Source organism: Microcaecilia unicolor, chromosome 2 (assembly GCF_901765095.1).
Source record: "Microcaecilia unicolor chromosome 2, aMicUni1.1, whole genome shotgun sequence".
In the NCBI taxonomy this organism is placed as follows: Eukaryota; Metazoa; Chordata; class Amphibia; order Gymnophiona; family Siphonopidae; genus Microcaecilia; species Microcaecilia unicolor.
The window spans coordinates 251446621-251473551 of NC_044032.1; the positions used below are offsets into that span (position 1 = coordinate 251446621).

Below are 26931 nucleotides of genomic sequence, written 5' to 3' on the forward strand. Positions count from 1 at the left end.
TATCCTGTTTCCAACAGTGGCCAATCCAGGTTACAAGTACCTGGCAAGATCCCAAAACAGTACATTACATTTTATGCTGCTTATCCTAGAAATAAGCAATGGATTTTCCCCAAGTCCATTTTCATAATGGCTTATGGACTTTTCTTTTAGGAAGCTAGCAAAGTCTTTTTTTTAACTCCGTTAAGCTAACTGCTTTTACTACATTCTCTGGCATCAAATTCCAGAGTTTAATTACATGTTGAGTGAAAAAATATTTTTTTCCAATTTGTGCTATGAGTGAAGAAAGAAGAGAACAGATAGGCGGAGGTCATTGGAACCTTGGGTGCAAATCCATTGATGGACCCTGCTATCGAGAGAGTTCCTTCATATAAAATATTTTCTTTTAATGAGTTAACATAAGTTTTTTGGTAAAACTAATGTTAGGAAAATCATGAACGTATCCTATGTCATTCCTACCAATTAGTTCTCATTTGCACTCCACTTAATTCAACCACAGATGACGACTCGGTGCTTCAGTGTGCACCTCTTTTTATTTTTAAATTTTTTTGCAGTGTTCATATCATAACCAAAGAATAGCAGATGGTAGTTGGATTTAATAGTGTATTAAATTATAGAAAATTCACATGAACATGTCCAGAACCAATGCAGTAGAAGGTGTTATCATGCTAGCCTCAGAGTGCACATCCTGATGTGAAGCTGCTCACATCCTTTCCTTTGCAGTAATTCTTCCAGGCAACCCTAAAAACCAAAGAAAGGATTAACCATGCTTGATTCCACTCAGTAACCTGACTGATACATGGTTGCAGATGTTATCAATCTCATTGAAGTAGAAATGACTTTGAAAATTGCCCTAAACCTGAATAGAGTACAGAGAGTTTAAAAGGTTAGAACCCTATCTATGAATCTAAAGTGGGGGTCAGCAAACTACAGCCCACAGGCCATTGCTGTCCCTCAGGCAGTTCCCAAATCTAAGACAGCTTTCTTACTACTATTGGCCCAGTGGCTCACCTTACTTGTGGGCCCTTTTACTAAGGTGCATACAGTAGGTACCTACGTGCGTCCAGCACGCGTCAGCCCGGCTACCATGAGCCCTGGGCAGTAATTCCATTTTTTATGTGTGTCTGATATGCACAGCAGAAAATATTTTTTATTTTCTACTGGGTGGGGCCAACTGGGCGGTAATCGGCAGTATATGCGTGCTGACTATTACCGCCCAGTTAATGTGTGAGACCTTACTGCTAAGTCAATGGGTGGCGGTAAGGTCTCAGGTCCAAAATGGATGCGTGCCAATTTTTATTTTGCTGCACGTCCATTTTCAGTGAAAAAAAACAAGGTCTTTTTTTGCAGGCACGCTGAAAAATGGACCTGCACGCATCCAATACATGTGCCTACAGCACAGGACATTTTTCAGCGCACCTTAGTAAAAGGATCCTTTCACTGCTACAATTTTTTTTTTTTACTGTGCTGTTGGCCCTACTAATGACACATTCACATAGACCTCACACTGCTGTCCTGTCAGTCTCCTCTCCCCATTCCACATAGAGCTAATCCAGCAGGAGCCCTCTAGAGCCTCTTGTTTCAGACACTACTGCTCTTCTTTGAGACCCTGCTACTTTTGAAGCATTTTGCAAAGCTTCCTCTGCTGCTGTTTCTCTCGGACTCCCTGTACTTGTTTTGGTCTCAGTACATCTAAGTTTGTCAGCAAAATTGATCTGGGAGGCTACCTCTGCATGTTGCTGACAGCTTCTCCTGTATCAATACTAATACTTTACATTAACAGCTGGCAGAAGGTAAACACTGACAGCTAATTTGCTGGCCTTATAGAAACAATCTGTCAACTGTCACTTAGGCAGTACCCAACCACCAATGTAACAGGGTAAAAGTTGGCCTTTACTTACATTAGCTTTCTTCAGCTCCCAGAGTTGTGGTTGAAGGTACTAACTTATTCCCTCCCTTGACCTAATTTATGTATTTGGACTAGGCTCACACCTTTTTTTAAAATTGTAGCTTAACATGAATTACATTCAGTTGCAGTACATATTTTCCTGTCCCCAGAGGCCTTACAAACTATGTTTGTCCCCAAGTCAAGGAACAGCAGTGGGATTTGAGCCAGGCCAGTGGCGTACCAAGGGGGGGGGCGGTGGGGGCGGTCCGCCCCGGGTGCACGCCGCTGGGGGGTGCCGTGGCGCGCTCCTGTGGGCTCCGACTTCCCGAACTTCGCTCGTTCACTGCAGCTCCCTCTGCCCCGGAACAGGTTACCCCCGGGGGGGTGTCATTTCGCCGGGGAGGGGGGAAGGTGTCATTTCACAGGTGGGGGGGGCACGCTGCGCCCGGGGGGGGGCACATCGGCGATCCCCCCCAGGTGCCATCCACGCTAGGAACGCCACTGAGCCAGGCTTTCCTGGTTGTCATCCCAGTGCTCCAAGCACTAGTCTAATCATCCACTCCACTCATACATGATTGCTCTTGTGGATCCTAGGACCAGTATGAAAGAGCTAATGGGATTTGCTAGCGTTGACTAAAGCAATTATATGCGACTATACTGAAAACCTCAAAGAGGCATGTGCCAAGACAGGTGTCACAGGGGAATACCTAGTTACTAGTCCAACTTCATAATAACAGGACATAAATGGTCTGACATTTCATGGTCCGATCACTTCAAACTAAACCTAACCTTACATTGGCTGAAAAAGGGACATCACCAAGTAGAAGAAAAAACAACTTACAAATATAAGAATTCGTGTAGATGCAAAAACATTTTGGTAATCGATATATGACAACAACTGGTCAGTTTTAGCCGATTCTGAATACTTCCTCGTGGAATTGGAAAAGAGATGCATTTCCAATTTAAATGACATAGCAACTATATGAACAAAAACCTCATACAAACCCAATAAAACACCTTGGTTCAACGATGATTTGAAAATATTAAAAACAATATCTAGACCACTTGAAAGAGAAAAAGTAGAAACACCAAAAACACTAAACGCATGGAAAAAATCACAAAGAAAATACAAAAATGGGATTAAAAAATCCAAATGGAATTACCATAAAGCACAAATTGGAACTGACTTCAAGGACATGAAGAAATTATACAAACTACTGAACAAAGTACTAGACACCAAACCAGTTACCATATCAAATACCGACATTCCACCAGCAGAAGAACTTGCCAAATACTTTAAAGAAAAAATTTCCAACATAAGCAAAACCATGTCTCATGAAAACATTAACCTTGATACCTTCCTTGATGAACTAGACCCACACTCTGGAGAATACCTAGTAGATCAGTCTTGGTCACACTTCATCCAGACTACAGACGAAATAGTTGCACAGGCAACCAGAAAACTCTCATCTGCTCATGTCACAACTATTTAATGAAATCACCAACTGTCCGATTCATTGCAGATCTTACATCCCATCTAAACTACATGTTCCAGCAAGGCTTGTTCCCAAAGGACAAAAGCAACATTTTACTTACACCATTACCAAAAGACACCAAGAAGAAATGAAATGATATCACTAACTATCGTCCTGTGGCATCCATCCCACTGGCAACCAAATTGATGGAAAGTATCGTAGCCAAACAATTCACGGAGTATATCAACAAATTCTCAATACTTCATGAATCACAATCCAGTTTCAGACCCCTTCATAGTACAGAAACTGTACTGGTATCTCTTCTTGCCAAATTCAAGCAAGAAATTGCACTAGGTAAAAACATTCTCCTACTTCAATTCGACATGTCTAGCGCATTCAATATGGTAGACCACAATATACTACTAAGTATAGTCGACAGGATAGGAATCGGGGGGAATATACTCAAATGGATCAAGGGGTTCCTAACCACAAGGTCATATCAAGTAAAGTCAAACTCCAACATCTCTCCACCCTGAGAAACCGACTGTGGAGTACCTCAGGGATCACCTCTCTCACCTCTCTCACCCATCCTTTTCAACCTAATGATTACCCCCTTAGCCAAGTCTCTTTTCAATCAAGGCCTTAACCCTTTTCTGTATGCAACTGATGTCACAATATACATACCTTTCAAACCAAACCTTTCAGAAATCACCAATATAATAAAAACAGCCTAAGCCTAATGGATACCTGGGCCATGACATTCAAACTAAAACTCAATAAAGAAAAACCACAACGCCGGGCAAGATGGTGGAGGCTATTATTAAGAATAAAATTGCAGAGCATATACAAAAACATGGACTGATGAGACAAAGTCAGCACGGATTTAGTGAAGGGAAGTCTTGCCTCACCAATCTAATGCATTTTTTTGAGGGGGTAAGCAAACATGTGGACAATGGGGAGCCGGTTGATATTGTATATCTGGATTTTCAGAAGGCGTTTGACAAAGTGCCGCATGAAAGACTCCTGAAGAAATTGCAGAGTCATGGAATCGGAGGTAGGGTATTATTATGGATTAAGAACTGGTTGAAAGATAGGAAGCAGAGAGTAGGATTGCGTGGCCAGTATTCTCAGTGGAGGAGGGTAGTTAGTGGGGTCCCGCAGGGGTCTGTGCTGGGTCCGTTGCTTTTTAATGTATTTATAAATGACCTAGAGATGGGAATAACTAGTGAGGTAATTAAATTCGCCGATGACACAAAATTATTCAGGGTCGTCAAGTCGCAGGAGGAATGTGAACGATTACAGGAGGACCTTGCGAGACTGGGAGAATGGGCGTGCAAGTGGCAGATGAAGTTCAATGTTGACAAGTGCAAAGTGATGCATGTGGGTAAGAGGAACCCGAATTATAGCTACGTCTTGCAAGGTTCCGCGTTAGGAGTTACGGATCAAGAAAGGGATCTGGGTGTCGTCGTCGATGATACACTGAAACCTTCTGCTCAGTGTGCTGCTGCGGCTAGGAAAGCGAATAGAATGTTGGGTGTTATTAGGAAGGGTATGGAGTCCAGGTGTGCGGATGTTATAATGCCGTTGTATCGCTCCATGGTGCGACCGCACCTGGAGTATTGTGTTCAGTACTGGTCTCCGTATCTCAAAAAAGATATAGTAGAATTGGAAAAGGTACAGCGAAGGGCGACGAAAATGATAGTGGGGATGGGACGACTTTCCTATGAAGAGAGGCTGAGAAGGCTAGGGCTTTTCAGCTTGGAGAAGAGACGGCTGAGGGGAGATATGATAGAAGTGTATAAAATAATGAGTGGAATGGATCGGGTGGATGTGAAGCGACTGTTCACGCTATCCAAAAATACTAGGACTAGAGGGCATGAGTTGAAGCTACAGTGTGGTAAATTTAATCGAATCGGAGAAAATTTTTCTTCACCCAACGTGTAATTAGACTCTGGAATTCATTGCCGGAGAACGTGGTACGGGCGGTTAGCTTGACGGAGTTTAAAAAGGGGTTAGATAGATTCCTAAAGGACAAGTCCATAGACCGCTATTAAATGGACTTGGAAAAATTCCGCATTTTTAGGTATAACTTGTCTGGAATGTTTTTACGTTTGGGGAGCGTGCCAGGTGCCCTTGACCTGGATTGGCCACTGTCGGTGACAGGATGCTGGGCTAGATGGACCTTTGGTCTTTCCCAGTATGGCACTACTTATGTACTTATGTACTTATGTCTTATTCTTTCATCTCAACATTTTACAAACTACCCCACAACCATACATACCCCGGAACACACTCTTCCAATCTCAGATAACCTGAAAATCCTCAGCATTATTATTGACAGCAACCTAACACTAAAGAACCAAGCCACCACCATTACAAAGAAAATGTTCCACACAATGTGGAAACTCAAACGGGTAAAACAATTCTTCCCGAGGGAAACTTTTCGCAACATGATTCAAACAATGCTATTAACACATGTTGATTACTGCAATGGAGTATATGCGGGTTGCAGGGAGCAAATCGTAAGGAAACTACAGACTGCTCAGAATACGGCAGCCAGGCTTATCAATGGAAAATCGAAATTTGAAAGTGCAAAACCCCTCCAGGAAAAACTAGACTGGCTACCAATCAAGGAGCGTATCACTTTCAAGATTTGTACCTTCGTTCACAGAATAATGCATGGTCTAGCTCCAAGCTATATGTCTGAACTAATCAACTTACCAATTAGAAACACAATTGAATCAGCCAGAATGTACTTAACTCTTCACTTCCCAAGTTGTAAAAGCCTGAAGTATAAATCAATATATGCGTCAAGTTTCTCTTACATATGCACACAGCTCTGGAATACTCTACCAAAACGCCTGAAATCTACGAATAATCATCTAGAATTCTGAAAAAAACTAAAATCTCACCTGTTCAAGAAGGCATACCCCACAGTATCTGACATAAACACCGAGTAATGAAATATGGCATTTTAATCAGGAAACAGACAGTTTTCAACCCCGATGCATGATCACACCCTAACATTTTGTCTGAATCATCCCAACCTATTTACCGATGCTTCTTTACTTTACTTGTCACTGTAATAGAACCCCTATTCTGTATTTGCTCACACCGGAGTCTGTAACCACCTCTCTGGAATTATGTAAGTCACTTTGAGCCTACTAATAAGTGGGAAAAGGTGGGATACAAATGTAACAAATAAAAATAAAATAAACTCACATTAAGCAACACACACAATCCTTTGGCTTTAGTAACCCACTGTACCTCCACTCCTTAGATCACAGACTCCTCTGCTGTATCTCGCAAACCAGTAATGACTCCCAATGTAGCCCTCAAGCCAAATGTTTTCCCCACCCCTGATCTAAAGAATTAATATAGTGCAGACAAATATATAGGAACTATCTGCACTGTACTCATAACTATGATATTTATGGAACTATATCTCTTTAAATCTACAACATGGATCCTAGAAAAGGATTCTTGACTTGCAAAAACGGCATTGAATTTAAAACTTCTTATTGCTCAGGGGAAAAAAACACAAAAAAAAACAAATGACTGTTCCAAACAAGTGAAATAGTTAAAACAGGACTCTATTGTCCCAAAGTACCATATAAGGAGTTTTTTTTCCTTATATGGTACTTAGCCCCTCCCAGTGCATCCCAGGATGCCCCAGGCAGGAGCTAGGCACCACCATTTTGCAGTGGGTGGGCCCAGAGGCAGGAGAGAGTAGACCTTCCTCTTGCCTCCAGCTATACAAGGTATGAGGAGGGGATTGGAGGGTGGGATTACACTAGTCCATCAGGATATAGTGTTAAATTGGGGAAAGGGGGGTCAGTGGGTCCGCTGGGCCACCAGGGTTTTTTTTTTTTGGGGGGGGGGGGTAGTGTAGCCAGCAAAGCTCTTCCAGAAGAATAATAGAGTGAGACTAAATAAAAATATATATAATAAAAAAGAACAAACATATGCAGTATATAAAATATTTTAAAAATAGAACAATAAATTAATAATTACAAGACTATATATATTTGTTTTTTTTTAGTATATATATTTTGATTACTACTATATGTGTCCCGTTCCACGTTCCTACCTGCGCTCCTGTTGTGGGGGGTGATGGTCGGCGGCCCTCGCGGCATCCGGGGCTGCGGGGATGGACCTCCGGAGAGGCCGGCGCTGTCGCGGGTCGGGCCGAGACCGGCGACCCGCTGGAGTGAGCGCCGGCCTCGGAGAGCGGAGCGTTGCGCCGGCCAAGATGGCGCCGCCAGCGCCGACGCCTCCCGGGGCGGACCGGCGCGGAGGCTCCACCTACCCCACGCCGGATTGGCGCGCCGGGGCTAAAACTCCGCCTGGAAGGTGGGCCAGCCAATCCTGAGGCTCCATCGCCTTCCGGGTCCTGGTTGGTTGGTTCCTCGCCCGGGGAGGGGGCAGGGCGGCGCGACATTTAAACAGGAGGACAGGAGGACTCAACTGCTTCCGTTTCATGTATGCTGAAGCCGGCACAGTGGGTTTGTTGGAGTGCTAGCCGCCCTTGCTAGCTACCTTTCAGAGACTGTGCTACTTGTCCTCTCGGAGTGCTAGCCGCCCTTGCTAGCTACCTTTCAGAGACTGTGCTACTTGTCCTCTCGGAGTGCTAGCCGCCCTTGCTAGCTACCTTTCAGAGACTGTGCTACTTGTCCTCTCGGAGTGCTAGCCGCCCTTGCTAGCTACCTTTCAGAGACTGTGCTACTTGTCCTCTCGAAGTGCTAGCCGCCCTTGCTAGCTACCATTCAGAGACTGTGCTACTTGTCCTCTTGGAGTGCTAGCCGCCCTGGCTAGCTACCTTTCAGAGACTGTGCTACTTGTCCTCTCGGAGTGCTAGCCGCCCTTGCTAGCTACCCTTCAGAGACTGCGTTACTAATTACCAGCCAGGTCAGCCGTCACCCCACGGTTCCAGCAGTCCTGCTGGCCGCCTGCAGCTGGGGGCTCAACCCTTGGTGAACGGCGGCCGCCGCGGGTGAAGATTCGGGGTGCACGGCTGTCCTCTGAGGTCTTGCGGGGCCTTAGGGAACCTAAGGGCTCACCACTAGAAACAGGACAATATGTTTCTTATTAGTTTTAGACCCCTGAGGGAGGCATTTTGCCGAAACACTATGCCGTTTCAGGTCTCTTCATGAATAAGAGGACCCTTTTACTAAACCAAGACAAAAAGTGGCCTGTGGCAATGTGAATGTATCTTTTGGGCATGCGCTGGGCCAGTTTTTGCTGGGTCCTGGAACAATGTCCTTTTTTAAAGAGGCTGGAAAATAGACGCATGGCAAAATAAAAACTAGTGCGTGTCCATTTTCGGCCTGAGACCTTACTGTCACCCATTGGCTTATCGGTAAGGTCTCACATGCTACCTAGACTGTAGGCATGAAGCACGCGTCCACTGCCATTTACCACTGGGTAAGCACCACGTCAAATTCAGAATTACCACCCGGGGCACGCAGTAGCTGGGTGGTAATGCTGATTTGGCATGTGCTGGACAAACGTAGGCCCTTATGCGACTTTGTAAAAAGGTCCCAAAGTTTTTGCTTTTATTTAGTCATCCTCCTGTTATTCTTCTGGAAGAGCTTTGCTGTCTACACACAAAATATGACCATATGGACAGATACTTACCAAGCATTCATTCCCTGGGGATCTCTCACAACTCTTTTGGCACAAACAATGTCATCACTGATGTCATCATTTAAGAAATCTAAATGATAAAATACATGTGCGATTACACAGATGTAAATGAAAATGAATGTACATAAGATCTTCCTCTGTGCCTTTCACTGAGTCATAAGTACATAAGTACATAAGTAGTGCCATACTGGGAAAGACCAAAGGTCCATCTAGCCCAGCATCCTGTCACCGACAGTGGCCAATCCAGGTCAAGGGCACCTGGCACGCTCCCCAAACGTAAAAACATTCCAGACAAGTTATACCTAAAAATGAGGAATTTTTCCAGTCCATTTAATAGCGGTCTATGGACTTGTCCTTTAGGAATCTATCTAACCCCTTTTTAAACTCCGTCAAGCTAACCGCCCGTACCACGTTCTCCGGCAATGAATTCCAGAGTCTAATTACACGTTGGGTGAAGAAAAATTTTCTCCGATTCGTTTTAAATTTACCACACTGTAGCTTCAACTCATGCCCTCTAGTCCTAGTATTTTTGGATAGCGTGAACAGTCGCTTCACATCCACCCGATCCATTCCACTCATTATTTTATACACTTCTATCATATCTCCCCTCAGCCGTCTCTTCTCCAAGCTGAAAAGCCCTAGCCTTCTCAGCCTCTCTTCATAGGAAAGTCGTCCCATCCCCACTATCATTTTCGTCGCCCTTCGCTGTACCTTTTCCAATTCTACTATATCTTTTTTGAGATACGGAGACCAGTACTGAACACAATACTCCAGGTGCGGTCGCACCATGGAGCGATACAACGGCATTATAACATCCGCACACCTGGACTCCATACCCTTCCTAATAACACCCAACATTCTATTCGCTTTCCTAGCCGCAGCAGCACACTGAGCAGAAGGTTTCAGCGTATCATCGACGACGACACCCAGATCCCTTTCTTGATCCGTAACTCCTAACGCGGAACCTTGCAAGACGTAGCTATAATTCGGGTTCCTCTTACCCACATGCATCACTTTGCACTTGTCAACATTGAACTTCATCTGCCACTTGCACGCCCATTCTCCCAGTCTCGCAAGGTCCTCCTGTAATCGTTCACATTCCTCCTGCGACTTGACGACCCTGAATAATTTTGTGTCATCGGCGAATTTAATTACCTCACTAGTTATTCCCATCTCTAGGTCATTTATAAATACATTAAAAAGCAACGGACCCAGCACAGACCCCTGCGGGACCCCACTAACTACCCTCCTCCACTGAGAATACTGGCCACGCAATCCTACTCTCTGCTTCCTATCTTTCAACCAGTTCTTAATCCATAATAATACAGTCTTAATCATTCTCTTTAAATGGATGTCTTAAGACATAGAAAATCGGTGACAGAGAGCAGAAATAATAAAAACAAAATAGAATGAGGGATGGAAACATAAAAGTATAGGGTATGAAGACTCAAAATAGACCTTTAGGCCCACTACATCTCTGGCCCATTAATCCTTCCATTGGTAATCCTCAGATTCTACTTATTCTATGAATTTAGCACTCACTTCCTCTGTGCCAAAGATACTTTGAACCTTTCCTGTCACAATTGCTGACCTCATTTTTGCCCAACCCTCTCCATCTGTTAGGTTAAGCTTATGCAGCATCTATTCTGTGAAGAAACACTTCAACTATTGAGTCTCCCCCATTCCAGCCCTATATCGTTCACGACTTGGAGAAGATATATAGGTTTCTTTCAGTAGAAGGGATACAATGACACATCTGGTAATCCTCAGAGAATCCTGGTTAATGCAAGACCTGCACAGCATAAGAGTCAGTTCATACATTATTTAATGGAGCTTAGTTTCCTAATCAGTACAGAATCCTGGCTATCTGAAAATGGAATGGTGATTGTTAAGCAATTATGCCCCATAGGCTAGGAAGCCCTGTTCAATGCTCACCACGAGAAGAAAAGGGGATGCTATTAGAAATCCATCTATTGTGTGGTGAGGATTCTGATCTACATTGTAGCTAGGCTGTAATGTTTATTGCTCTTTTATCAAGCCCCTGAGGATACTGTCAAATTGTTCAGGGATTTTCTAGCTCTGTCATCAGAGGTATCAGTAATATTTTCTGATTTGATTGTAGTAGAGGATATTAATGGTGCTTTGGATTATGTGGGAAATAAGGAGAGACTGATGTAAGTATGACACTAGATTTGATACAATTAGTATTAGAATGTACACACTGTGCAGGCTGTACCTTACATGGAAACCCGACTCTAGCGGTAGTACCACAGAACTACCACTAGGGGCTGCCAGTGCCATGTTTAACACAGTTGGCATGGGCAGGAGTGACTGGGGATTGCTCCTGCCTGCTCCCACCTAGACCCAGGGAATCTTGAAGGTAGGTCTGGGGTAGGGGGACTATAGGTGGATAGAGGCACTGTTTGAAAGGGGAGGCATTGGTTTTGTGGAGTGAGGAACCTCTATGGCATCTTCTGTTGGTGGGGGGAAGAACATCCATGGGGTTAGGGCTTTGTAAAAGAGGCCCTCAGTTTTGTAACTGAGGCAATAAAGGATTAAGTGAGTTGCCTAAGGTCACAATGAGCTGCGTCTCCTTTGTAGAATTGCCCCCTAAGGGAATAATTTCAGAAGGAGCTGCATAGATTTAGGTGTCAATTTAAGATTTGTCTATGTAAATCCCAAAATAACTTGCACAAATCTTTTTGAAAGTTCACTTTTAAGTGGCTATTTTCAAAAGAGAAGGACGCCCATCTTTCGACACAAATCAGGAGATGGGCGTCCTTCTTGCAAGGTCGTCCAGATCGGCATAATGGAAAGCTGATTTTTTGACACCCTCAACTGCTTTCCGTCACGACTCGCGGGGACAACCAAAGATCACGGGGGCATGTTGGCAGGGTAGCGAAGGCGGGACTGGGGCGTGATTAGGAGATGGTCGTCCTCGGCCGATAATAGAAAAAAGAAGGGCGTCCCTGACGAGCACTTGGCCGACTTTACTTGGTCCATTTTTTTCACAACAAAGCCTCAAAAAGGTGCCCGAACTGACCAGATGACCAACGGAGGGAATCGGGGATGACCTCCCCTTACTCCCCCAGTGGTCACTAACCCCCTCCCACCATAAAAAACAAGTTTAAAAATACTTTTTTGCCAGCCTCAAATGCCATACTCAAGTCCATCGCAGCAGTATACAGGTACCTGGAGCAGTTGTAGTGGGTGCAGTGTACTTCAGGCAGGCGAACCTGGGGGGGGGGGGGGGGAGTTGTGGGGGCTCAGCACCCAAGGTAAGGGAGCTATGCACCTAAGAGCAATTTGTGAAGTCCACTGCAGTGCCCCCTAGGGTGCCCGGTTGGTGTCCTGGCATGTAAGGGGGACCAGTGCACTACAAATGCTGGCTCCCCCCATGACCAAAGGGCTTGGATTTGGATGTTTTTAAGATAGACGTCTTTGGTTTCCATTATCGCTGAAAATCGAGGATGACCATCTCTAAGGTCAACCTAAATGTCAAGATTTGGGCGTCCCCAACCGTATTATCGAAACGAAAGATGGACGTCCATCTTGTTTCGATAATACGCGTTACCCCGCCCCTTCGTGGCACTGTCCTTAGAGTTGGGCGCCCTTAGAGATGGTCATCCCCGTTCGAAAATGCCCCTCCACGTACTCTTTAAAAGCTCCTCTTCCATCCCAGCACCTGAAAAATAAAATAATACTCCAGTGGGGCCACAATCCCGTCCCTTTCTCTTTCACTTCGAACCCTTGATAGAGAAAAAACTCTCTCAGCAGTAAATTTTCCTCTCCATTTTCTGTACTTGCCAAAGTATATGCTGGCTATGGATCCCCTAAAATGGGATAAGAGGGAAGGAGGATCCTGCAGGGGTATTTTCTTTTCACTTTCTTTTTTTTTTCTTATCTTATTTCACTTTCTGCAGAAGTAATTTAAAAATATTTTAAGCGTGTGAAACCGGGTGGGGGGTGTTCTTTCCATGAGATATTTTTCAATATTTTAAGAAATGGACAGAGGGATGAAATGGCTCAGACTTTTACTGAGGAATTATGTTTCATTTTTGCAGTGTGTTTTTTTCTAGCAAAAAAGTACCGGTACTCAAATGCTAGGCCACTCTTCAGGAGTGGGGTGATCACTGAGGGACCCACCCCACAATAGCCAGACCCCCTACAACCAGTCATAGAATCTATGACAAGGCAGAAATGGTGTGTAGAGCCTGAGCTCTTTCATTAAAACTTGGGTTCCATGGGTCAATGTTAGCAGACAATGGAAAAGGTGCAGGTACTCAGTACCCCCTCAAAATAAAAGCCCTGCATTTTTGATGCAAAGAGACAGCAAGGAGGATGGTTGAAGACTTTTAAGACACTTACTTCCTGCTGCTTGACTTTCTATTTCTTTCAACCTATGCCTCTCCAGTGCTCCTCCCCCATAGAATTCAGTCTACTAAATTTAACTGTATAATGAAATGTAGATGTTAAATTTCAAATGCTATGTTATCCTTATTGGATGATATTAGATATACTTGGATGATAGAAAGTCCTCCTTGCTGATTCTATTAGATCTAATAACTGGCTTTGACCCTGTTTGTTTGTTTATTTATTTATTTATGGGGATTTATTAACCACTTCAAGGCAGTCATGAGGTTCTGTTATCCATATTCGATGTTGTTGGTTTCAGAGGTGTTGATTTTAGTGCTTTCTGTCCAATAGCCCTCATTCTGTTATCTGAGATGAAAATCCTGTCAATTGAATCATTTCTGCTGTACGTTTCCTCTGGGGTGTATTTTGTTTCCTGGTTTGTTTAATGTTTACCTCTGTCCATCCCTGGAGGTTACTTGGAGGAGCATTTTCAATATGACTTCTAAATTTGGACATTTTGCTGAAAACATCCAAAAATCATGTGGTGATCTTAGTAATTTTTGAACCAGAAAAGGTCTCTCTTTCTGTTTGAAAAATGGTCATTTGCTAGATGAAATGCATAGAAACAAGCCATTGGAGTGTATGGAGGGGCAGCATTCGTGAAGGGGCATAATCGAACGGAAACGTCTATCTCCATGGGCGTTTATCTCCGAGAACGGATCCGTGAAGGGGCGGACCGAACCGTATTTTCGAAAAACATGGACGTTTATCTTTTTTTGAGCTGGGCGTTTTTGTTTTTCAGCGATAATGGAAACCGAAAGCGCCCAGCTCAAAAACGAATAACTCCAAGACATTTATTCGTGGGAGGAGCCAGGATTCGTACTGCACTGGTCGCCCTCACATGCCAGGACACCAACCGGGCACCCTAGGGGGCACTTTTACAAAAAAAAAAAAAAAGGTAATACAGCTCCCAGGTGCATAGCACCCTTCCCTTGGGTGTTGAGCCCCCCCAAATCCCCCTCAAAACCCACTGCCCACAAGTCTAAACCATTACTATAGCCCTAAGGGGTGAAGGGGGGCACCTACATGTGGGTACAGTGGGTTTGGGGGGCGGTTTGGAGGGCTCCCATTTATCAGCACAAGTGTAACAGGTGGGGGGGGGAATGGGCCTGGGTCCACCTGCCTGAAGTCCACTGCACCCCCTAATCACTGCTCCAGTGACCTGCATACTGCTGCCAGGGAGGTGGGTATGACATTTGAGGGTGAAAATAAAAAGTTGTGAAACGGCATATTTTGTGGTGGGATGGGGTTTGTGACCACTGGGGGAGTCAGGGGAGGTCATCCCCGATTCCCTCCAGTGGTCATCTGGTCATTAAGGGCACTTTTTGAGGCCATATTCGTGGAAAAACAGGGTCCAGGAAAAGTGCCCTAAATTCTCGCTAAAACGCATATTTTTTTTCCATTATCGGCGAAAGGCACCCATCTCTGATCGCCCGATAACCACGCCCCAGTTCCGCCTTCACCATGCCTTCGACACGCCCCCATCAACTTTGTCCGCATCCGCGATGGAGTGCAGTTGAAAACGTCCAAATTCGGCTTTCGATTATACCGCTTTATTCGTTTTTGTGAGATAAACGTCTATCTCCCGATTTGGGTCACAATATAGGCGTTTTTCTATTTCGATTATAAGCAGGTTAGTAGACTAGTCACAGAGACATCCCAGCAGAGCAGTGGGACACCCTAGGTGGCACAGCATTGGACTTCACATAAAAGATCCCAGGTACATATATCACCATTACCCTCTTATATTGTATGGTGATCCTTCCAAAACCCACCAAAATTCTACTATACCCAACTGCACACTACTACAATAGCCCTTATGGCTGCAGATATCACTTATATGTGGGTACATTAGGTTTTTAGTGGGTTTCGGAAGGCTCACACTTTCCACCACAAGTGTACCAGGCAGAATAAAATATGGGCCGGGGTCCCCTCTCTACACTGCACCAACCACTAGACTATTCCAGGAACCTGCTTGCTGCTCTAATAGGACTGGCCATAACATCTGAAGCCGTCATAGAGGCTAATATGCACTGTTTCTTTCACATCTTTGGGGGGGGGGGGGCAGGAGGGGGTCAGTGACCACTGGGGAAGTAAGTGGGGGGGGGGGTCATGCCTTAATCCCACCAATGGTCATTTGGTCATTTAGGGCACCTTTTTGTGACTTTGTCATAATAGAATCAGGTCTAGACCAAAATGTCTAATGTTTAGCCGTGGATGTTTTTGTTTTGTTCCATTATGGCAGGAAAATGTCCAAGTTTTGGGAACACCCAAATACCACCCCAACATACGCCTGACATGTCCCCTTGTGATTTGGAGGCACTGCATATGTACATCTTAACATCTTAAAATGGGTTGCAAAGATAGTGATTTGGACATTTTGGCAAAAAAACCCACACCTTTCATCTGCTATTTTGGATGTTTTTCTGTTTCGAAAATGAATCCCCTGGTCTTCCAGCTAATCACGGTAATTCTATAAAATGGGCACTAACACTTAAACACCAAAATGCACATACATGATTAAATATGCACATGTGAGAACACATGTAGGCATAAATGCTGAAAATCTGCCTAAATGCTATTCTGTAAATGTTTGCATGTCTTATATTGCACAAATTTGACAGAATACAGATGAGCAGAGTTTGGGCGAAGCATGGACAGAACCTACCCTTAAGCACATATCTAATAGAATACTATAATTTACATGTGTATCTCAGGCATTTAGGTATGAATATTTACACCAGCTCTATGGCTGATATAAGTGTCTGTACCTCGATTATAGTTTCCAAGTTTATTTAAAATTTGATGTACTGCCCATATGGATGACCTTCTAAGTGGTTTACAATTCAATATAAAAAAAAGTGTGAAAGGAACGCCATAATTAATGGAATAGGAGAAAGTGAAAGCATCAAAGATAAATATTTAACTGGTTATGCTTCTAATCTATAAATGATAAATAGGTGCCTACTTTACTTTATAGAATAGGCACCATATAGGATCCCTCTAGGTAGATAAATATAGATGCAATGTTATAGAATTGCTCCCTTGTTCATTAGTGTTATGCCAGTGACTTGCAGATTTATTGCTCTTAGATTCATGACCTTTTTGGTTTTATTTGTTTAGTTCCACTTGATATACCGCTATATGGTCTGTACTAGGCTTCAAAGCAGTTTACAATGCAATAAAGAAAAGAGGAGAAATGGAGAGAAAAAACCCCCACACACAACTACTTGCTATCTGGAACAGAAACTTGAATAAACAAATGAGATCTGAGCAACCTCTTAAATGGTAACAGAGTTGATTGGTTCCCACAATTTGGGGCCAATAATTTCTAGCAACGATCTCCAAGTAGATGAAATATAATTAATTTTCCCTCCACTCTACCAAAACTGAAGTCCAGTCCCAGTCCTGTGGATCAGTAGGTTGGATCTAATAGATCGAGACACTCTTCTAGTTCTGGGCAGGCTTTCTTTTCCTTTTATACCCATGGTGAAGTGTTTAGGGATGCTGCTACTTGTGAGCTGAATTTCAAGAAGTCATATTAACTGGCTTCTTGCAATTTCTCACCTTAAAAGGGCCTTTCAAGGTCTACTATTTTCAGAAATTGATTATTGCAGTTCCCTTTTTAGGGATTACCAAAGGAAATCTTTTTACATTCTGAAGTTAATTCAAAATTCAGTGGCACATTTGGATTAGGGGACACCTTTCGAGGCTCGTATTAGTGCATATTCCTTGGCTTCCTATACGATTCACAGCTCAGTGCAAGGTTTTGGGCCTTGTCTGTCAAGCTCTATTTTGCACAGGGCCAAGTTATTTGGCACAAAAGATTAAAAAGGTGTGCATGTAGCTATGTATGCCTTGCACATTTTAATGCACATGTGTGTGTAAGTGCACTACATGCTATTTTATGAGATGTTTATGTTTATTTAGACGTACTATACTGCCTTACCTAACTTGCAGATCCAGGTGGTTTGCAGCCTGAAAACCTACAACAGTATTAATTTGAAAAGAACTACAAATCACAATAGGAAAGAAAATACACCCAGTCAAGAGAGCATACACATCCAGAAAGGAAGATAGGGGTGGGAATAGTGGGTAGGGACGGATAGGTAATGGGGGAAGGATGGGAAGAATAGGGAAAAGGATGAGGACCAGATAGTGTGTAAGTGCTATAATACATAACTGCAAGGGGATACATATGTGGCTGGAGCATGGGAGAGGCATGGGTAGATCTTTAAATTACACATAATCTATGGAATGCTATGTTATTAATGTTGCATGGCACTTGTACGGGCACCCAGTTACACTGCCATTAACCTGGCATAAATGGTCACAGCTAAATTTATGTGCACCAGTGCAGGTTTTGTGCTAGTATTGTACCCTCCCACTTTGTTCTCAATTGTACTCCCTGCAAATACCCTAATAATACCTCGGGTGAACAATGAGAAAGTTTATAGTGTTGAGAAGTAATTATTAAAACTAACCACGCCCTCTTAGTTTCTAAAACGAGAGGGGAAGTAAACTAAAAGAACTCAGTTGAGCAAAGTTTATGTTTCATAAGTAATTACATTTATTTGTTTATGAATAACTTCAGATAACATTAAATATTTTCTTTTTCTATTAGAATGACACAAGTCTCCTTCGTCACCACCAAACAAAGAAATCAAATCAGATAAGTGTTTCCCTAGAAACAACAGCAACAATCTATGTTCTAAGAAAGATAGTACTTTAGAAATTATTTTTTTTCTTTCTGTTTCTTTTAAGTAAGTAGGAATTGATTCTCTGTTCTTTTGTTTTATCTCGGTTTAGGTTCTTTTTCAGATCTCGTGTAAGGTAAGTAACAGGTCTATAGTGTTTTTGTAGTATATAGAAGAGCTCACTTAAGAGTCTTTTATTCTTTGTCTTGAATAGACACCTTTAAGGATACGTTCCCAGCTTTCTTGTTTAACTTCTTTTCTTCACCTTTCTTTAATGCTGGGAGCCAGGTGACAGGAATCTCAGGAGCCAGGTGTCAGGAAGCAGGACCTCCGGAACCAGGGAACCTACTACACTGAGCTAAAAAAAACTCAATAAACCCTAAAATCTATCTAGTGTGATTACTTGAGTTTATAAAAATGAAGATTTTAGTATTTCCCTAGTCTAGCTTACCCCATTAAAAAAACATATAATTCTTGAACCCTGCGCTATCCCTCCCACTTTTAATTATTCTACAGGAGAGTGTGTGGACACTTTCTTCCACTCTCAGAATTCTTGTGAGGGTAAAATCCCTAAGGGTTCAAATAACCATCAGTTATATTATTTGATGGTTACATTACCTCGTAGAATTCTTCAGAAGTCACATTTGGTTTTCAAAGAATTTAAAAAGTATCACAGTCAGCAGTTTTAGTTTAAAAACTGCAAGTGACCGCTTTCTAACAGTGCAATTCTTCCCAGCTCAATAAACCATTAATCTTTTACTTTGATTTATTAAGCTACTTGTCAAATAAAACCACAGCTTATTAAACAGCTGACAGCTCTCACACTCACAGCCAGGAAACCCGCGGGCTGTTCTTAAAACTCATTAATTTTTCTTAAGCACTCGTTCCACACACTCTCGATACTTTAAGCACTCAGAATCTTTTTAAAACAAGTTTTCCAAACCAACTGTCTTCAGACCATTAACACAGGTCTGTACAGTTTCGTGCCTACCTCCCAACTGAACCAAAAGACAGTTTAGAACTTCCCTTACATCACTCTTGGAGCTCGAGCTAACCACGAGCCTCTCCCACAATTAGCCCTCCTAACACAGCATTATAACATTTTTAAAACAATATAAACATTTCAAATTCAACCATATTCAACAGCTTTTTAATTAAATAATAAAGTTTGTACCTTTGTTGTTTTCAAAACCCCAAAATCCCTCTTTATTCTGGTCACAAGCCTCTGCTTAGCCCTGTCACGAGCCGGCATCGAGCTCGTGCCTTCTCCTCTGCACCCGGTCCTCTCTTTAGCGAGTGCAGCGCTATTTTCAGAATCAGGCCTCTTGGTAACATAAAAAACGCTGGGAGAGTGCATCGAAGCACTTCTCCCACTCCCTCCTGTCCCCCGCCGGTCCCTTTCTCTCTTCGGAACCGGTTCTATTTGTTACCAAGAGCCGGTTCCCTTAAGAACAGGGAATCCTCGGGCCCTGCGTCAAAACGCACGTCTGACGTCACCATGCCAATGTCAGTAGCTGACGCAGGGCCAATCAGTGCCCCAGCACCCTCCTGAGCCCTCCCGAGCCTCCTCTTGCCTTCTCCACCCCAGCGCTGCCGCTCCCGCTACCACCGCAGCCAACACCACCATTCCAGACCACCCTCTCTCTCCCCAAAGCGGCTACCATAATGCCACCAAAGCTGTGGACACTCCCACACTACTTTTCTCCAAATCACCGCCTCAGTCTCACCTCCCACATCATCGAAGGCGCCTCGGCATTGCTGCTCCGCCCCCACACCATCGGACTGTGGATGCCAGCTCCCCAGATGGCACCGACATCGGCAGCAATCCAGCATCACTTCTCTCTTCCCGACCCAGCCCAAGTAAGTTTTTAAAACTTTAACCCCTTGGGGGTTACAGTATTCTATAATGGAGTTGGGGGTGCTCAGAAGTCATTTTAGAATAGGCACTTCCCATGCTGCACTGGGGCACCCACATGGAGGCATCTTGATACAGAACTGCCCCAAAACCTTAAGTTCTAACTTAGCAGTTTAGATCACGGAGTGACTCCTTCAATCTCAGGAATACCTATTCCTTGGGGTTCATCTTGACAATCATCTTAGTTTTAAGTCATATATTTCATCAATGGTCAAGAGGTCTTTCTTTGTGCTCCGTCAAATATATCTTGCTAGATCCCTCTTTGCGGCTTCTGGTTCAATCCTTGGCTACTGTTTTTTCCCTTTCCCCTCTTTTACTTGAAAATATGGAGTCCCCCCCCCCCTTTCCCCACTTTCAATTTGTCTGTCTTATATGCACATTTTAATTTTTTGCTTTTATTGAATGAATTATAAGCCACCTAGATGGTACTCCCAGCCTGCGGATTAGTAAATCTAAATAAACTTGAAACTTATCTCTCGACTCGATTATTTAACTCAATTTTCATGGTATTCCGTTATATCAACTCCACAGGTTAGTTAGTCCAAAACACAGCAGTTAAATTGATACATGGTGCCAAAAACGTTTACAGTGTTTCCTCCCTTCTCCATGCAGAACACTGGTTTTCAGTCCAATACCGGATTCTCCTCACAATTACCATTATCACCTTTCAAGCACTTCATTCCGATCTTCCGCTGTTCTTGTACAAACACTTCATACCCTATTCACTGATATGTACACTACGTTTTTCTCAACATCACATTTTGGTTGTTCCTTTTTTCCTTCAGGTGCGTTCAAATCTTGCTAGAACCACATCTTTTTCAGTAGTTTTGCCCACTCTGTGGCAGGGGCGTATCTGACTTTCCCTGGTAGGGGGGGGGGGGGGCAGAGCCCGAAGTGCGGGGGCCGTTTTTCGCCCCCCCTATAGGCTTCCATTGGCGGCACAGGGGGGGTTGGCTGCGGTAGCGGGGGCCAGGGCCAAATGTATGGGAGCCAGGCACCCGTTGGCCCCATTACAGATACGCCCCTGCTCTGTGGAATGATATTGCCCTTCACCTCCAATCTGAACTCTCACTTTTAAGATTTAAAACTGTTTTCAAGGCTCATTTTTTCCATAAAGCTTTTCCTTCATTGATCCAACGATCATAATTTCATTCACCCAATGATTATAATTTAGTATTTCTCCATTGCCCAAGCAGCAGATCTGCCGCTGTTACTCACTTATGTCAATTGTCTTTCTTTTCACTTCCCTTTCCTACTTCATGTTTTTCCCTATCCTATTTTTTCTGTTACTTTAAATTTTAATTAACTCTTTCTCCTCTTGGAGTTTTATAAGTTCCCCATGTAATTTTGATCCTTATCTTACATCTTCACCAATTTCACTACCCTTGACCTAATTTTGGAATGTAAACAGCTTAGATATTCCATTATTTGCAGTATATTAAATAAAGGTGAACAGTGAATTATTTGTGCTCCCTTATTGCTCCCACCAATAATGTATAAGTTGGTCTGTACTAGATTGCAGGGTTTTTTTTTCCTACATAGCTCTTTATTATGAAATGCTCTCTCAACAGAATTGTGTTTGGTGGTTGATAACTTCAAGTTTTGGTAGGCATTAGAATCTCATTTGTTTACTCATGTTTTTGAGCTTTAGATTTGAGGATATTTATGGGTCAATATTCAAAAGCTCATGTCCAGATAACAGCACCTGTATCTGTATAAGTGCTAATGACTGGGATATTCCGAGGCATTGTCCAGATAGTGTCTCTGAATATCCTCACAAAACATCTCTGCACCATGCAAATAGTGTCAGTACAGAGAGTTGGTGAAGCCATGGTGGACCCAGAACTTATCCAGATACTGGTAACATTCTGTCTGCTGGCTGGATAACTTAGGACAGAAGGAGAAGGAGATTGAGAATCATTAGTGAAATTAGTTTCTCACAGAAACAATAAAAACACAAAAGTATATTATGCTAGACAGAAGGAAATGAATTGACAGTACGTACTGCTACAACTGATGCCACATGCGTTCTTGCTGCCCGAGGTCTGTCCATCATTGCACCACCAGTAGCTGTTTATCTGGAATACACCGTAATCCCTGCTGGGCCCATTGTTGTTCACAGCTGCAGTGTTGTAGCGGCTTTCATAATAGGCCAAACACATCCCTGTAAAATATAGAAGAATCTAGAACTCCCCCTCTTACAAAGCCTCACTAGCTGCTGCCGCGTGGCAATGCCAACACAGCCCATTCAAAGTGAATAGGCTCAGTCGGCATTATTGCATCAACAGCAGCTAGTGCTATTTTGTAAAAGGGAACCTAAAAGCAGTGGCGTACCAAGGGGGGGGGGGCGGTCCGCCCCGGGGGCACGCCGCTGGGGGAGTGCTGCAGCGCGCGCCTGTCTGCTCCCAGTTCGCTATGCTCGCTAAATTCTCTCATTCGCTGCAGCTCCTTCCTTCTGCCCCGGAACAGGTTACTTCCTGTTCCGGGGCAGAGGGAGGGAGCTGCAGCGAATGAGAGAATTTAGTGAGCGTAGCGAACTGGGAGCAGACAGGCGCGTGCTGTGGCACCCCCCCAGCGGTGTGCACCATGGGGGGGGGGTGTCATTTCACCAGGGGGGGGGGGCGCTGCACCCGGGGGGGGCGCATCGGCGATCCGCCCCGGGTGCCGTCGAAGGTAGGAACGCCATTGCCTAAAAGAGAAGGAGAAACAGAAAATGAATCTCTGAGACCACTTGAGAGAGCACAAAATCTGTACTGACTGATAATCCTGGGAGATCTAAATATTCTATGCAAAACTGTGCACGTTCCAGAAGAAGCCACACGGGTGAAACGGCGGCCCCGTCAGACTTTAAGCTAAGTGCTGTTGTTTCTTTTCCTGGCACTGATGTATACAGTCTGACTAAAAACTTAAGAAGTATATACAGATATTTTGAAAGGTATTTTGAAAGACGATTGAGTTAAAATACGTTAAAAAGCAATAAAGCAAATACAAGGAGTTTTTTCCCGATGATAGAAACTTAACAACAGCATAAAAGTCCTGCCATTGTAAACCAAGGATTTGAGCAAATCCAATAGGTTTCTGAGGGATTTTCTCCTTGTGAAAGTGAAACACCTTAAGAGTTTTGATAAGCTTTAGATTGACTAGTGTTCAAAAGTGTTCGTATAGATCTAAAAGTTCCCCTGGAGTCATTTACATTCCTTTATACCATGGGATGGAAAAATTAACGCATATAATTTTAATTTCCATAGATATTATAGAATCATGGAAAGACTAAGGGGTCCTTTTACTAAGGTGTGCTAACAAATTCACGCTAAATAATAAGATGCCCATAGGAATATAATGGGTGTCCTTTCATTTAGCGCATTCTTATCATTAGTGTACAATAAATCCATTAGAACACTTTAGTAAAATGATCCCTAAGGATGTGCATGCATTTGAAAGAACATGAGAAATATCAAGTATATTTCCCATGTCATTTTTAACGTTAACCCACAAAAAACAATGTCAATAGTGTGCATTATTGAAAAAGAGAATTTGAGTAATAGAATGTACCTACCGATGCACTGCCCTGAAAATGATAAAGAAATGTCATATTTCTCCTGTCTTGTCTTCCTTGCATTGGTTGTCTATTGAGAAACGTTGTTATTTAAAATTGTTAGTTTTGGCTTTTAAAGTTTTTCATTCTGTAGTGCCACAGTATGTGCTTAAGAAGCAACCTTTCGGCCTCTTTTATCAAGCTGCATTAGCAGATACCTGGTGCGAATGCCAACAGATCCCATTCAAAAAAAAAAAAAAACTGAACAAATTATGCTCCTGGGAACTCCTACAAGCAAATCACTTAAAAGTAGGTGCATTATTATCAGCGTACAATTTGATAACAGCCCTTTTTTGCATGTAAAGTATTCTTCACAAGAAGAAAATGCTTTAAAACTTGCCATCATCGTGTACAAAGATGAAAAGACAAGCATTTGCCCAATAAAATCATGTGTATCAAGACAAGAAGAGAACGTGAATCAAGAACATATGTGAAAAAATGAGAACGATGTGAACCAAAACAAAGAAATCAATGTATTAATGTTGAAAGAACAGAATTCATGAGAAACAAACTAGAGTGTATACCAAGATAAGCCGACGCACCAAGTGTGAAAACAAAGGACAGAAATAACGGAAGAAAGAAAATTATTAATGCTTACAGTTGGCAAGGCTGTATCCATAGTACCCATCCAAACCTCCGCGCTTGAAAGCAGAAGCCAGCTCACACTTGCTGAAGACTTTGGCTTCACTCTTCAGGACTACAAGTCCTAGCAGGAATGCAAGGGCAAGGGCCTTCACGATGATTAGCGCTGTCCTCGGTGCTGAGCCTCAGAGAGGCTCCCTGACTCTTTATATACATTTTGTAACCTCAGTAATGTGAGAGATAGACAGGGCAAGGAGACCTGCCAAAAGAAATTAAAAGAACACATGGCCAAAAAAGATAAGCAACAAGAACAAGAAGCAATTATTAACCAAATTCTCAATTAATTTTAAGGCATTGCAGAAAATTTCACAACAAATCAATAACATGTTTTATAAGAGAGAAAGAGGAAGGTCTTTTTCCTTAGTCTCCAGTGCAGTTCACCTTAGGAAACCATTATACACAGACTCTATCTTGTCTGTTTCCAGCCAGCACACTTATCCCTGCCCCCAGATTCTATATATGGCACCCAAATATGTGCACACAAATTAATTAGCTAATGAGCTCGTAACAATCAATAATTGAGTGCCAAAAACCAATTATTGATGAAAATTGGCACTAATTAAAATTTGCACATGCATCTAGCTGCATGCTATTCTATAAGGCATGGCGCCTAAGTCTACTAGCTTGTAACTCAAAATGCAATGGGCATGTCAGGGGCGTTCTGAAAAGCTGGACATGAATTTATAGAATACTGCCTCAATACACATAACTTGGGCACCAGCTTCCAGCAGGCAGAAGTCTGGTGCCTAAAGTTAGGCATGGAATTCAGCACCATATACTATTCTATAAAGGGGGGGGGGGGTGCCCTTTATAGAATAGCACTTAGGACCCGATTCTAAATATGGCACCTGGAATCTTGGTTCGTCTGATGGAAGCACCTGGATGTATTCTATAAGACATGTCTACATTCAGATATGGTATATAGAATACGCTTAGGCTGGGTGGACATGAGTAGATTTAGGTGCAACCATTTGTGCCAGTGTAAAGCTGGTATAAATGCCTGCGCCTACATCTACGTGCACTGGCCCAAATTCTATATCCATGTGTGTAGATTTGATAGATAGGCCTGGCACACCTCACACTGCACCCATGAATGTGTCCCATTTTTGGCTGCATGTGTTGAAATTTACATGCACCTCTTTACAGAATATGCCTAGTGAAGTGTGCATGTAAATTCCAATTATAGCCAATTAGTTTTGATAATTGGTCATTATCGGCCAATTATCATAACTAAGTGGCTCGTTAAACAATTGAGACGCACACACTTCTCCCTTTTCCAGTAGTTTAACCTGATCATTATTTATATAAAAAGATATCATAGCAGATCTATAAAGATCTGCTCTTGGGCTTTTCAAAGAAATGATGCTTTAATTAGCAGAATGATCATTACAGTGTTCCTTCCATTATTAGAACCCTGCCCTATTCTGAGAAACCAAGCATCTGTGTCCTGCACTGGATGCAATCCTTGTGTTTACAGATCAATAGTGAGGCAGAGAACGGAGATTTGGCACTAAAATCCTATCTCTGGAAAAGTGCAGGTTTCTAACGAGATTAGATTCTCTAATGAAAGCATGGCACGTGGTCTGGTTATAGTGAGCATTTGTGAAGCACTGTGAGATAAATGCATATGCCTTTACCCTTTTAAGAGAGACTTCATTACTACAACGGAGCTTCAGTCATTAGAAAACTGCCCTTCTGATTTCTCTGAGCTACCAGTGGATGAGCAGGTGAGCTGTTGGGATTTCAATCACCATACTGCCATAAAACACCCTGACCCCCATCCACATCTATTCTACCCCAGTTAATTATTGCAATGACTTGTATTACCAATGTCTTTGTTTCTATGGGGTACATTTTAGGCAGGCCAAAAGGTGCCGACAGACAACTAGATCTCCTAGTAAACATCTCTGCAAAATGCTTCTTACCCATTGTCTCAATCAGGTAGTGCTTGCTAGAAAGAACTATTTCTCAAAACGTATTCACTCGCACCATAGGAAAAATTTTAACTATCTCAAAACTAATAATGTCGCTTCACTAACAATTTTGCAATGTTTTGCAAAGTTCTTTAGTTCTAAGCTCATAGACTTTAGACAAAGTCTGGTTCCTTTCTTAGGTTCCCTCTTTATTTTTTTGCCCACCCTCACCTCCCCCACCCTCCCCCACCTTAACTTCCACCTATATTTATTTATTTATTTATTCATTCAGAACATTTATAACCCGCTTAATACCACTTAAAGCAGCCTCAAAGCAGCTTACAATGAACTGAGGGAACAGTTACAATGACAGTATAGAGGGTAGAAGGAGCAGAGGGAAAAGGGAAGGGAGGGGAAAATACACTATAAGGCTTTGGCCAGATCAGGGGAGTTACAAGTACAGTGAAATCAGGAAAGGTGGAAGAAGTCCAAAATGGTCCAAATATGTTGGTAGGAAGGACTTCAGATGATATCTAGCAGCCAAGGTGCAGGCTGGACTCCCTTTTGCTGCCTGTGCCAGGCTCTGATGGCAGAGAAGGGATGAGATGACAACGACTGGACAGGCCAAGGCAAAAAAAGCAGGCTGCAGAAGAAGTTGAAGGAGTCTGGTAACTCCTTTTCCACAGAGCTGGTAATGCGGATTGGTTGGTCCCCTGGGCCTCGCACTGCTGCCATGTAATGGGCTGG

At 43.0% G+C, this 26931-nt stretch overlaps 2 protein-coding genes across 2 annotated transcripts in view; both read right to left on the reverse strand.

Annotated features, from left to right (window-relative positions):
- Nucleotides 1-523: 523 nt before the first annotated feature.
- On the reverse strand, nt 524-26200 carry LOC115461983 (lysozyme C-1-like). Its single transcript, XM_030192032.1, has 5 exons — nt 26197-26200; nt 24228-24389; nt 22040-22198; nt 8998-9076; nt 524-738 (listed from the first exon to the last, which is right to left on the reverse strand). Exons 1-5 carry the CDS (start codon nt 26198-26200, stop codon nt 672-674), a joined length of 471 nt encoding a protein of 156 aa, XP_030047892.1. The 3' UTR covers nt 524-671.
- LOC115463431 (ecto-ADP-ribosyltransferase 4-like) overlaps nt 24316-26931 on the reverse strand; it is a 50068-nt gene continuing 47452 nt past the window's right edge. The window contains exon 5 of the mRNA XM_030193909.1: nt 24316-24470. The gene's annotated coding sequence lies outside the window, so the exon portion shown is untranslated. The remainder of the gene's footprint in view (nt 24471-26931) is intronic.